Source organism: Spermophilus citellus (assembly GCF_964194105.1).
Source record: "Spermophilus citellus genome assembly, chromosome: 1".
In the NCBI taxonomy this organism is placed as follows: Eukaryota; Metazoa; Chordata; class Mammalia; order Rodentia; family Sciuridae; genus Spermophilus; species Spermophilus citellus.
Genome location: NC_138182.1, coordinates 84202481 through 84217400, shown reverse-complemented (window position 1 = coordinate 84217400; position 14920 = coordinate 84202481). Strand labels below are relative to the sequence as shown.

Below are 14920 nucleotides of genomic sequence, written 5' to 3'. Positions count from 1 at the left end.
ACAACAACAACAAAAATTCCAAGAATTATGGGATAACATCAAAAGACCAAATCTAAGATTTATCAGGATAGAAGAAGGCACAGAGTTTCAAACCAAAGGAATGCACAATCTCTTCAATGAAATAATATCATAAAATTTCCCAAACATGAAGAATGAATTGGAAAATCAAATACAAGAGGCTTACAGGACACCAAATATACAAACTACAACAGATCTACACTAAGGTACATTATAATAAAAATGACTAGCATACAGAATAAGAAAAGAACTTTAAATACCACAAGAGGGAGGCATCAGATTACATATATGGAAAGATCAATTCAGATCTCAGCAGATTTCCCAATCCAGACCCTCAAGGCCAGGAGATCCTGAAACAACATATACCGAGCCATGAAAGAAAATGGATGCCAATCAAGGATTTTATAATCCAGCAAAATTAAGCTTCAGGGTTGATGACGAGATAAAAACCTTCCATGATATACCAAAATTAAAAGAATTTACAACAAGAAAGCCTGCACTACAGAACATTCTTGACAAAATATTCCATGAGGAGGAAATAAAAAAACAACAATGAAAAGCTGCAAGTGGGGGAACTACACTAAAGGAAAGGCCAATCAAAGGAGGAATCAAGTCAAGTTAAAAACCAGAAATAAACCAAAATGACCAGGAATACAAAACATATTTCAATAATAACCTTGAATGTGAATGGCCAGACTCATCAATTAAAAGACATAGACTGTCATATTGGATTAAAAAATTTAAAGACCCAAAAATATACTGCCTTCAAGAGACTCATCTCACAGGAAAAGACATCCACAGACTGAATGTGAAAGGATGGGAAAAACATATCACTCACATGGACTGCATAAACAATCAGGGGATTCCATTCTCATATCAGATAAAGTGGACTTCAAACCAAAGTTAGTGAAAAGAGATAAAGAAGGACATTTCATGCTACTCATGGGAATCATACGTCAACAGGACATAACAATCATAAATATCTATGTGCCAAACAATGGGGCATCTATGTATATCAAACAAACCCTTCTCAATTTCAAGAGTCAAATAGACCGCCACACAATAATACTGGATGACTTTAATATACCTCTCTCAGCACTGGATAGACCTTCAAAACAAAAACTAAACAAAGAAACTATAGAATCAATAAAACAATCAATAATTTAGACTTTACAGACATAAATAGAATATTCCATCATCAATGAGCAAATACACTTTTTTTTCCTCAGCAGCACATGGATCCTTCTCTAAAATAGATCATATGTTATGCCACAAAGCAAGTCTTAGCAAATACAAAAACATAGAGATACTACCCTGCATTCTATCTGACCATAGCAGAATGAAATTAGATATCAATGATAAGATAAAAAATAGAAGATACTCCAATACCAGGGGACTAAATAATATACTACACGTGGATAACAGAAGACATCAGGGAAGAAATAAAAAAATTCTTAGAGGTAAATGAGAACTCCAATACAATTTATCAAAATCTCTGAGACACTATGAAGGCAGTGCTAAGAGGAAAGTTCATTGCATGGAGTTCACCCATTAAAAGAAGAAAAAGTCAACAAGAAAATGACCTGACATTGCAGCTCAAAGCCCTAGAAAAAGAATAACAAACCAACACCAAAAGTAGTAGAAGACAGGGAAATAATTAAAATCAGGGCTAAATCAATGAAATTGAAACAAACAAACAAACAAACAAAAAATTCCAAAAATTGACAAGACAAACAGCTGGTACTTTGAAAAATAAATAAATAAAATTGAAAAAAAAACCCTTAAAGACACCAACAAATTTCTAGAGGCATATATGATCTACCCAAACTGAACCAGGAGAACATTTACAATTCAAACATATCAATTTCAAGCAAGGAAGTAGAAGACGCCATCAAAAGCCTACCAACCAAGAAAAGCCTGAGACCAGACAGATTCTCAGCCAAGTTCTACAAGACTTACAAAGAAGAATTAATACAAATACTCCTCAAATTATTTCATGAAAGAGAAAAGGAGGGAACCCTTCCAAACTCATTCTATGAGGCTAGTATCATCCTGATACCAAAAACAGAGATACAGCAAGAAAATTTCAGACCAATATCTCTGATAAACATTGGTGCAAAAATTCTCAATAAAATTTTATCTACTTGCATACAAATATATATTTTAAAAATTGTGTACCATGATCTATGGGGTTCATTCCAGGGATGTAAGGTTGGTGCAACATATGGAAATCAATAAGTGTAATTCATCACAATCAATAGACTTAAAGATAAAAATCATATAATTATATCAATTGATTCAGAAAAAGCATTTGACAAAATACAGCACCTCTTCATGTTCAAAACACTAGAAAAACTAGGGATAGTAGGAATATACCTCAACATTGTAAAAGATATCTATGCTAAACCCAAGGCCAACATTACTCTAAATGGAGAAAAACTGAAAGCATCCACTCAAAAAACTGGAACAAGACAGGGATGCCCTCTTTCACCACTTCTATTCAACATAGTTCTTGAAACTCCAGCCAGAGCAATTAGACAGATGAAAGAAATCAAAGGGATATGAATAGGAAAAGAAGAACTCAAACTATCATTATTTGCCAATAACATGATTCTATACTTTGAGGATCCAAAAAATTCCACCAGGAAACTTCTAGAATTAATAAATAAATTCAGCAAAGTATCAGGATACAAAATCAATACCCATAAATCAAATGAATTTCTATGCATCAGTGATGAATGCTCTGAAAGAGAAATTAGAAAAACTACCCCAGAGTGGGCGGCGACCCGCCACCGCAGGCATGGTGGCCCCTCTGGGTGGTATGTTCTCCGGGCAGCCGCCAGGCCCCCCGCAACCCCCGCAGGGACTCCCGGGCCAGGCTTTGCTTCTTCAGGCAGCGCCTGGCGCGCTGAGGACTTCTAGCAGCACTTTGGTGGAGGAGCTGGAGTTGTCGTTCGAGGCTTGCTTTGCTTCTCTCGTGAGTCAGGATTATGTCAATGGCACCTATCAGGAAGAAATTCGAACTGGTGTTGATCAGTGTATCCAGAAGTTTCTGGATATTGCAAGACAGACAGAATGCTTTTTTCTACAAAAAAGATTGCAGTTGTCTGTTCAGAAACCTGAGCAAGTTATCAAAGAGGACGTCTCAGAACTAAGGAATGAGTTGCAGCGGAAAGATGCGCTGGTGCAGAAGCACTTGACAAAGCTGAGGCATTGGCAGCAGATGCTGGAGGACATCAATGTGCAGCACAAAAAGCCAGCTGAGGTCCCTCAGGGCTCCTTGGCCTACCTGGAGCAGGCATCTGCCAACATCCCTGCGCCTATGAAGCAGACCTGAGAGAGGTCTGGCCTACAAGGTAGCGTCCTGCAGACAGTTCCTCCAGACCTCTCTGTGTGGACGTGGCATTTTAGAACAGCTATTTGCTAGAGAATGAGTTGGTATTAATTTTACCTCCACCTAAAAATTTCCCCAGTTTTTATGAGCTGTTAATTACTTAGTACTTTATAAAGTGCTTGGTAGACAAAGTGAGGTTTCATTTTGTTTGTTTTGTCTGTAGCAAAGTTTAGACTATTAGTTTTCCACAGATTTTTTTTTCTTGGCTTTTTGCTTATTTTTAAAATTTTATGTAGTTTATATATGGTTTTTTTCCCCCCAGTTGTTAGTTTGTTAATATCCGAGGGGGAAAATTAAAGTACTCCTAGAATGAGGGGAGAAGGAATTTGGTTTTTGGTCTTTTATGATTACTACACATCCATGGTAGTACAGAAAAATACGTAAATTTGCTATCTCAAGACTTTGAACTATCTCAAGAAGAGGAATCTAATGCAACATTTGTAATGCTTCCATAGCAGTACAGAGTGCAGATATTTTGTAAATATGTCAGAAAAAAGGGTTCAAGTATGCTAGGTTAGCAGAGATACTTAAGTTAATGCTGCCTTTTGTTTGGGTGAGTGTATGTGTTGTGCGGTGTTTGCCGTGTTGAGGGAGGTGTGTTGGGAGCACGACATGCTGGAGGCCTTGTAGTGATGAACCAGTGTGAGTAACAGCAGACCCAGTCTCCCTAGCATGACAGCTGGGACACAAGTGATGGACAAGGGGTCAAAGCTTGGTCTGATTCTTTTTCTTTTGAATTTTGTTTTGTTTGCTTGTGTTTTTATTTTACTTTTTGGAGAAAAGGCAGTTTACATGAAGGAAGGTTCTTGTTTAGTGGATTTGATTCCAAGAGCCTAGGGCTTTGGGGTGGAGGTGACCTGCAGAGTGATCCCCAGCTCCTTCACCTCCACAGAGAGCATGTGGATCCTCTGTGGGGAAGGTATTTTGCCCTCTTGTCAGAAGAGGTTTTCTATTCTCTGTTTTACGCAACTCTTAGATTATATCCCTCAGCCAGTATAAACACTCCTCTGTCTTCTGAATAGTCAGTAGGTCTGTGGCTGTGTCTTGGTTCATTTTGTCCTTTCCAACCCTGAAGATCCCTCCCCATGCGCCTCGATATCCACTCATGTTGCCTGTGTGGCCTGGATGCCACCTGGTCCACAAAGCCTCCACTCCATTCCAGAGCACAGGGCTTTTATTCCTTCCACTGTCTTGTGGGTTAGTGAATGGTATCTTTTTTTGTGCTCCTTGCGGCATTGTATGCTCATGGGAAATGGGCATTACTCCCCTGGAGTATACAGGAACATGTATTTTGTACCCACTTTGTGTGTACATATAACTCATTTTGTTTGTGACCTGTGAGGATGATACTTGGCTTGTGGACCTATAACCTGTGATGACTAGCCTGAGGCCAGCGTATCTCCCCTTGGTTGGAGTGTATAAGTCAAAACTTTATAAAGTTATTTTTTACTCTTAGGGTTTTAACCTGTCATCTCATGCCAGATAGAAGCTCTGATTGGCAGCTTTAGGTTTCTTGATTAAAAACCTAAATAAACGCCCAGTGTGATGGCACATACCTGTAATCCCAGTGGCTCAGGAGGCTGAGGCAGGAGGATTGCAAGTTCAAAGCCAGTCTCAGCAAAAGCCAGGTGCTAAGCAATTCAGTGAGATCCTGTCTCTAAACAAAATACAAAATAGGGCTGGGGATGTGGCTTGAATGCCCCTGAGTTCAATCCTTGGTATCCCTGCCTCCCCTCACATCCCCCACAAAATAAACTAAGTTTGAGGCAGTCTTTCAATGATAAAAGTGTTTTTAGTGAAAAGATCAGAAACTGTTCTACTTGGTGCTTAATGAAAATGTTTTGAATGAATGTAAATACAAGTTACTGTCATTTCTTTAATTCAGAATTTATCCATCAAATAAATGATGATTTTCCAATAAAAAAAGAAAAACTACCCCATTCACAATAGCCTAAAAAAACAAAACAAAACAAAAACAAAAACAAAAAACCACCTTGGGATTCAATTTAATAAAAGAGGTAAAAGATCTCTACAATGAAAATTTGGAACACTAAAGAAATTGAAGAAGACCTTAGAAGATGGAGAGATCTCCCATGCTCCAATATAGGCAAAATTAATATTGTCAAAATGACCATACTACACAAAGCGCTATACAGATTCAATGCAATTCCAATTAAAATCCCAATGTCATTCCTTATAGATATAGAAAAAGCAATCATGAAATTTATTTGGAAAAACAAGAGACCTAGAATAGCCAGACCCTTAGGAAGAAGAGTGAAGCATGAGGTATCACAGTACCAGACTTTATACTACAAAGATATAGTAACAAAAATGGCATTGTATCGGCACCAAAAACAGACATGTAGACCAATGGTACAGAATAGAAGATACAGAGACAAAGCCATATAAATACCATTATCTCATATTAGACAAAGGTGCCAAAAACACACATTGGAGAAAAGATAACCTCTTCAACATATGGTGCTGGGAAAACTGGAAATCCATATGCAGCAAAATGAAACTAAACCCCTATCTCTCACCACGCACAAAACTCAACTCAAAGTTGATCAAGGACCTAGGAATTAGACCAGAGACCCTATACCTAATAGAAAAAAAAAGTAGGCCCAAATCTTTATCATGTCAGATTAGACTCTGACTTCCTTAACAAAAGCATAAGAAATGAAATCAAGGGCTGGGGATGTGGCTCAGGTTCGATCCTCAGCACCACATACAAACAAAGATGTTGTGTCCGCTGAAAACTTAAAAATAAATATTGAAATTCATGAGAATATCATGCTCATAAAGAAATTCTTTCTCTCTCTTAAAAACATTTTAAAAAAAGAAATCAAGAATCAATAAATGGGATGGATTCAAACTAAAAAGCTTCTTCTCAGCAAAAAAGCAATCAATGAGATAAAGAGAGAGCCTACATTTTGGGAGCAAATTCTTGCCACACACATGTCAGATAGAGCACTAATTTCCAGGATATATAAAGAATTGAAAACACACACACACACACACACACACACACACACACACACACAAAAGCCCAATCAATAAATGAGCTAAGGAACTGAACAGACACTTCTTAGGAGAAGATATACAATAGATTAACAAATATATGAAACAAAACATTCAACATCTCTAATAATTAGTGAGATGCAAATCAAAACTGCTTTAAGATTTCATCTCACTCCAGCCAGAACGGCAGTTATCAAGTATACAAACAACAAAAAATGCTGATGAGGATGTGGGGAAAAGGCATATTTTTATACTGCTGGTGGGACTGAAAATTGGTGCAGACTGGAAAGCAGTATGGAGATTCCTTAGAAAACTTGGAATGGAACCACCATTTGACCCAGCTATCCCACTCCTTGGTCCATACCCAAAAGACTTAAAAACAGCATATTGCAGTAATAAAGCCATATTAATATTCATAGCAGCATAATTCAGAATAACCAAACTATGGAACCAACCTAGATGCCCTTCAATTGATGAATGGATAAAGAAACTGTGGTATATATATACAATGGAGTATTACTCAGCAATAAAATAGAATAAAATATGGCATTTGCAGGTAAATGGAAGGAGTTAGAGAATATCATGCTCAGCAACATAATCCAATCCTCAAAAACCAAAAGCTGAATGTTTTCTCTGATAAGTGGATGCTAATCCATAATGGGGGTGGGGGCATAGGATGATTGGAGGAACTTTTGATGGGGTAAAGGGGAGGGGAGAAGGGGTGTGGGGGTAGGAAAGATGGTGGAATGAGATGGACATCGTTACCCTAGGTACATGTATGATTGCACGAATGGTGTGACCCTACTTTGGGCACAACCAGAGAAGTGAATAATTCAGCTTCATTTGTGTACAATGAATTAAAGAGCATTCTGCTGTCGTGTATAATTGATTAGAATAAATAAATAAATAAAATATTTCATGAAGAAGAAATGAAAAATAAAAGTGAAAAGCAGCAAAGGGAGAAGCTACGCTAAAGAATAAGAGATCAAAGGAGAAGCTAATTCTCCTAAACCAAAAACAATAAATAAATAAAAATGACAGGAAATAAAACTCATATTTCAATAATAGCATTGAGTGTAAATGGCCTAAACTTATCAATCAAAAGACAGAGACTGGCAAATTGGGTTAAAAAATCAAGACCTACAATATGCTATCTCCAAGAGACTCACCTGATAGGCAAAGACATCCACAGACTGAAGCTAAAAGGATGGAGAAACACATCATTCACATGGATCTCATAAACAAGCAGGGGTTTCTATCCTCATGTCAGATAAGGTGGACTTCTAGCCAAAGTTAATCAGAAGGGACCAAGGAGGTCCCTGCTTAAGGGAATTACACATCAACAAGATAGAACAATCAAAAATATTTTTGCCACTACAGTGGAGTACCTATGTACATCAAATGAATCCTTCTCAATTTCAAGAATCAAATAGACCACAAAATAATATTTGGTGACTTTAGCATGCCTCTCCTGTCACAAGATAGAGCCTCTGAACAAAAACTAAATAAAGAAGCTAGAGAACTAATGCATATAATTAGTAATTTAGACTCAACAGACATATATAGAATATTTCATCCATCAAGGACTGAATGCACTTTCTTCTCTGCAGCACATGGATCCTTCTCTAAAATAGACCATATCTTAGGCCACAAAGTAACTCTTAGCAAATACAAAAAAAGAGATAATACTTTGCCTTCTATCAGATGATAATGGAATGAAATTACAAATCAATGATAAAATTAAGAAATAGAATCTACTCTAATACCTGGAGACTAAATAATACACTATTGAATGATCAATGGATAGTAGAATAAATCTGGGGTGAAATTAAAAAGTACTTAGAGATAAATAAGAATTGTAACACAACTTATCAAAATCTCTGGGACACTATGAAGGCAGTTCTAAGAGGAAGGTTCATTACACTGAGTGCCTTCTTTAAAAGAATAGAAAGTCACTAAGTAAATAACCTAACATTACATCTCAAAGCCCAGAAAAAGAAGAACAAATCAACACTAAAAGCAGTGGAAGACAGGAAATAAAGTCAGAGCTGATATCAATGAAATTGAAACAAACAACAACAACAATAAAAAATTCAAAAATAGATAAAACAAAAAGTTGATTAAAAAAAATAAGTGAAATTGATACACCCTTAGCCAGGCTGATGAAGAAAAAGATAGAGAAAACTCAAATTGCTAAAATCCATGATGAAAAAGGAAATATCATCAAGGACACTGTTGAAATACAGACGATAATCAGAAACTATTTTGAAAATCTATACTCCAATAAAATAGAGAATCATGATGACATCGATAAATTTCTAGAGACATATGACCTACTGAAATTGAAACAGGATGACATAGAAAATTTAAACAGATCCATTTCAAGCAATGAAATTGAAGATGCCATCAAAGGCCTGACAAAGAAAAGCCCAGGACCAGGTGGATGGATTATCAGCCAAGTTCTACCAGACTTCAAAGAAGAATTCTCATCAATACTCCTCAAATTATTCTATGAAATAGTAAAGGAGGGAACCCTTTCCATTCTATGAAACTACTATCACTCTGATACCAAAACCCGACAAAGACACATCAAGGAAAGAAAACTTCAGACCAATATCCCTCATGAACATAGATGCAAAAATTCTTAATAAAATCCTGAAAAATCATGTACAAAAACATATTAAAAAGATAGTGCACCATTATCAAGTGGGGTTCATTCCAGGGATGGAAGTTGGGTTCAATACAGGGAAATCAATCAATGTAATCCATCACATCAACAGACTCAAAGACTATCTCAATAGATGCCAAATTATCTCAATTATCTCAATAGATGCCAAAAAAGCATTTGACAAAATTCAGCATCCATTCATGTCCAAAACACTAGAAAAACTAGGGATAGTAGGAACATACCTCAACATTGTAAAAGCTATCTATGCTAAGCCCAAAGATAACAGCATTCTAAATGGAGATAAATTGGAAGCATACCCTCTAAATACTGGAACAAGACAGGGACGCCCTCTTTCACTACTTCTATTCAACATAGTCCTTGAAACCCTAGCCAGAACAATTAGACAGATAAAAGAAATTAAAGGGATAGGAAAAGAAGAGCCCAAATTATTCCTATTTACCCATGACATGATTCAATATTTAGAAGACCCCAAAACTCCATCAAAAATCTTCTTGAACTCATAGCCAAATTCAGCAGGATATAAAATTAACACGCATAAATCATTTGCATTCTGGTACACCAATGATGAATCAGCTGAAAGAGAAATCAGGAAAACTATTCCATTCACAATAGCCTCAAAAAGAATATAAAATACTTGAGAATCAACCTAACAAAAGAGGTGAAATGAAATGAAATGCAATGAAAACTACAGTGACGCAGACACATCAATGTTTATAGCAACTCAAATCACAATAGCCAAACTATGGAACCAACCTGTCCATTCATCCGTGCCCTTCAACAGGTGAATGAATAAAAAAAATGTGGTATATGTACCCAGTGGAATATTACCTGGCCATAAAGAAAAATGAAATAATGGAATTTCCTGGTAAATGGATGGAACTAGAGAACATTATGCTGAGTGAAAGAAGCCAGTCCCCAAAAAACAGGGGTTGAATGTCCTCTCTGATATGTGGATGCTAACCCATAACAAGGAAGGATAGGGAGGGGAAGTGTAGAAGTTCAGTGTATTAGACAAGGAGAATAAAGGGAAGGGAATAGGGATAGAAATAGGAAAGAGAGTAGAATGAATCGTACATAATTTTCCTATGCTCATATATGAATAGATGACCAGTGTGACAGCACATATGTTCAACCACAAGAATGGGATCAAAATTGTAACGGATTACACCCCGTGTATGTATAATATGTCAAAATATGCCCTATTGTCATGTATATCTAAAAACAACAAATTAAAACAAATCATCTGACAGACTATGTGACTACAAAGCCTGAAGACTTATGTGACTGTTTACAGGAAGTTTTCTAATCCCCGGTGTAGTTGCAATAACAACCCCCAAATCTCAGGTTAAAAGCAACCATTTGTCACTCACACTATGTTCAACAGAAGAGGCTTTTACTCCATGGAGTCATTCCTCCCCTTACGATGCTGCTCTGTGACAGTGCTTAAAACTCAAGAGGGCAGCAGGTAGAGACACAGACTTTTGTGCTTTAGACTGAAGAGGACATGTGTTACCTCCTGTCATGCCTATTGCCAAGCCGGTCACACAGGCAGTCTCTGCTGCAGAGGTTGCAGGAGCATTAAGTTCTGTGTCCAGGAAGGGGGCACTGTGGAACCCTGGTGAGCACTGCTCAGCTCTACACCTTCCCTCCCTCTGCTTCCCCCGGAGCATGAAACAAGCTATGGCTCCAAACAATGGTCACTGACTTAAGATATTTTCCTATATTATATAGCATGTGAATATAAATATATATTTTCATGTACTGCAGTGTTAGGAAGTGTCCTGGATTTCTCGGAACCTGCAGCTGTTTGCTACATTCTCCACAGCACTGTAAAACACTTCTCTTCCCCAAAATCCAACTTACCAGAAAATCTCCCAGTTCCATTATCATATGAGGCTTTCTTCCAGTTGTAGAATGGCTAAGATAATTACAATAGCTCCATTGTTTTTCTTTTTGGACCATATTCAAGGGACTTATATAACTCAACACTGTGCATTCCCAGGTGTCTCATTTACTTTGAAGTGCAGAGGCTTTCAGTTTTAAGAATAGTTCAAAAACCATACACCCAGCTCTGTCCTTTGTACTGGGTCATCAATAAAACAAATATTAGAAATATTAGAAGATACTCTCTTCTTTTTACAACGAGTCCTCAATGAAATCAGTTTGATGATGAGAGTTGGCATTTTTCTTATACTGCACTATTTACACTTTGAGATCCAGCAGTTGAACTTGATGGTGCCTCTGCATTTTGCATGTCATTGTAATATCGATCCAGAGGATAACTGGACTACGGTAATGAGAAAGTAACAGCTTTCTCCCTCGCATTGGAGATTAGCACTCCAAAGTAATAACCCAAGTCCATAACCCAAACTAGCTGAAGTTCCCAACATTTTTGCGGGCAGAGGATAAAGTTACACTACATTTTGCTTTACATTGAATTGTAAAACACAGAATTAAGTTGTGGAACATTAACTCTATTATTAGTTTCCCATTGCAGCATAACAAATGAACACAAACATAGAACCTAGTTTCTATGAGTCGAAAGGCCAGCCTGGGCTGAACTGGATTCTCAGTATCTCACAAGGCTGACATCAAGGTGTTTGAGGGGCTGCCTTCCTTTTGGAAGCTTGGGGTCTTCCAAGTTCATTCTTATTGCTGGCTGAATTCAGTACCTTGAGCTGTAGGACTGAGGCTGTTCTGCTGGCTGTCAGCCTGGGTCCCTGCTCAGCTCCTCACTGTCCCCAGAGTACCTTGTCTCGTGGCCCTCTCTTTGGGCCCTCTAATGCTTCAAACTATCTTTCCAAGGAGACTCAGACCCTTTTAATGTCTGACTTGTTTAGATTTAACTTACCTGGATAATCTCCCTTTAACTCAAAATTCACCGATTAGTAACCTGATCCCAGGATCATTGTATTTTATCAGGGGCACACACTTAGCCTGAACATTAGAGGAGGGAATTACCCAAAGCGTATACACTGGGGACAGCACTCTCGTGGGCCCACCTTAGAATTCTTGGTTTCATTATGTCAATGGTCAGATTAACCATCATATGCCAGCAAATCAGATGAATGAAGAGAAAAGCCAAATGACATTTCCTGGCTAAGACACGTATTCACATCGACTCACCAGTCAAATCGTACACCACTTGCAGTTCACAATGACCACGTCTTGATACACACGTCTTGCTAAAGATCCCTTCTAATATTTTCTACTAATCCTTTTCTATTTTATACCATTTCTTTGAAAGCTGGTCATTACACATGAAATGGATTTTATATCTGGGCAAGGTGGTGCTTGCCTGAAAACCCAGCAACCCCAGAGGCTGAGGCAGGAGGATCGTGAATTCAAAGCCAGCCTCCGCAATTTAGCGGGGCCCTCAGCAACTTAGTGAGACCCTGACTCAAAAAATAAAAGGATTGGGAATGTGGCTCAGTGATTAATCTCGCATGCCCCTGCCTCCCCCCCCCAAAAAAAGAAAATGAAATGGATTTCATGAGCCATAATTCGGAAAGCACAGTCTTAATAGAAAAATTTTGTCAAAACATTTTTCTTTATAGAAAAAAAAAACAGTGACTAAGGCAATCAGCGGCCACCATCTTGGAGAGCTGAAGTATCCACCGCCACTCTCCGACAGATTGCAACAACAAAACAGGTGTGTGTCACTCAGCTCAGTCCCCATACATCGGGGGATTTCGCATAAAATCTCTCCTAGGCTTTCTGGGGGAGGGAGTATCAGAGTGAGCCTGCATAAAGACTAAGGGAAAACTAGAGGCACCTGACCTTCAACCCCCCCTCCCATCAGCAGCCAAAACAAAACCTGTCTAGCCAGCGCTGGGGGAGGGGCAAGCAGAAAAAATCAAAACCATAGAGTGCCGGGGATCCCAAAAGCCAACTGTGTGACCCCGGAGATCCAGGCTGTCTGATTCGCGCAGCCTGCCCCTCAGCTACAGAAGGCGTGGCGCCGCAGAGAAGGGATTAACTAGCAAGCAGGGAGATAAGTGGCTGGGACACGGTGGAATCCCACCAGCCAAGCCCGCACTGACCCCCGGGCTGAGTACGGGATTTCAGACGGGGAAGGAAGTGGTACAGTTCTATCCCCCACAAGGGAAACAAAACAATAGAGTGCCAGGGTTCCCAATAGCCACCCTCCACACCCAACAAACGGCAGGCCCAGAGTACAGTTTGAACTGCCGAGAACCATCACTCAGGGGAAATCTGGTCTAGCAGGAGAAACCAGGGGACTAGAGGCAAGGCCCTCGCGACTGGGCGGCTGGAAACTGCAGGCCCGCTGGCGACAGTTCACCCACTGCCCGCGTAACTGGGCGGTAGAAGAACGCCTGCCCGCTGGCGACTGATCACCTGCCCGCGGCCTGTGATACTGGGCGGCTGGAGACCGCCCGCCTGCCGCGACCGGGAGCTGAAACCAAACAGAGACAGTCCAGTCACACCCCCCCGTTAGGACACCCCGGCAAGGAGACTGGGGCCCGTCATAGCATAGTGTCGTCACTGGAGCTCGGATGTCAGAATTCCTTCCCAGCGGAATCCACGTTAGCAGGCATAGTTTAACAACACAAAGGAGAGACATCAGAGTAATACAGAAACAAAACAAATCTATAGAAGAGAGCAGAAACACGACAATCAAAAAGAGCTGGAAAGTAACGTGGACAACATGAGAAAACAAGGGAAAAAAGGATTACAAACAATGCAAGACAACTCAAGTCTACAGGAGGACATAGAAATATCAGAAGCAGGGATAGGGAAAGAACTCAAGGCATACCTAACTCGAATGGAAAGGAATATTAGAGAAGACATGAGACAGCAAGTCCAAGAAATAAAAGTATATTTTGAAAATAAATTAAACAAACAAATTCAAATGGCAAAGAACGAGCTCTACCAGGAGATAGAGATCTTAAAAAAAAATCAAACAATAATCCTAGAATTGCAGGAAACTATAAACCAAATTAAAAACTCAAACGAGAATATTACAAATAGACTTGATCAAGTAGAAGTCAGAACATCAGATAATGAAGACAAGGTTTATCAACTTGAAAAGAATATAGTCAACACAGAAAAGATGCTTAAATCCCACGAGCAATCTATTCAAGAGATATGGGATGTCATAAAAAAACCAAATCTGAGAGTCATAGGGATAGAAGAAGGCACAGAGATTCAAACCAAAGGAATGGACAGCATATTAAATGAAATAATTCTAGAAAACTTCCCGGAGATGAAAGATGGAATGGATTGCCAAATCCTGGAAGCCTACAGGACCCCAAACATTCAAAACCATAATAGACCAACTCCAAGACATATAATTATGAAGATAGCCAATGTACAGAACAAGGAGAGAATATTAAAAGCTACGAGAGAAAAGAGGCAGATTACATTCAGGGGTAAACCAATTAGGTTAACGACGGATTTCTCATCACAGACTTTGAAAGCGAGAAGATCCTGGAACAATGTATTTCAAATGCTGAAAAATAATGGATTCCAACCAAGAATACTGTATCCAGCAAAATTGAGCTTCAAATTTGACAATGAAATTAAAATCTTTCACGATAAACAAAAGCTAAAAGAATTCGCAGCAAGAAAACCAGCTCTGCAAAGCATTTTGAGCAAAACACTACAAGAAGAGGAATTGAAAAATAGTGCCCAAAACTAACAGCAGGAGGTATCTCAGTAAAGGGGGAGGAAAGTAACCAAAAAGTAAAACTAGCCAAACTAAAATAAATAAATAAAGAAGCATGACTGGAAATACAAATCATATCTCAATTGTAACCTTAAATGTTAATGGCCTA

General features: G+C 38.8%; 1 protein-coding gene across 1 annotated transcript; it reads left to right on the top strand.

The window, feature by feature from the left end:
* The first annotated feature begins 2804 nt into the window (after positions 1-2804).
* On the top strand, positions 2805-5284 carry LOC308657343 (mediator of RNA polymerase II transcription subunit 28-like). The gene has a single exon (XM_081308931.1). It carries the CDS (start codon positions 2819-2821, stop codon positions 3353-3355), a length of 537 nt encoding a protein of 178 aa, XP_081165057.1. The 5' UTR covers positions 2805-2818; the 3' UTR covers positions 3356-5284.
* The last annotated feature ends 9636 nt before the right edge of the window (positions 5285-14920 follow it).

What these genes read in the sequence shown, in the direction of transcription:
- LOC308657343 (XM_081308931.1), top strand. Translation starts at nt 2,819, where the DNA reads ATGGTGGCCCCTCTGGGTGGTATGTTCTCCGGGCAGCCGCCAGGCCCC.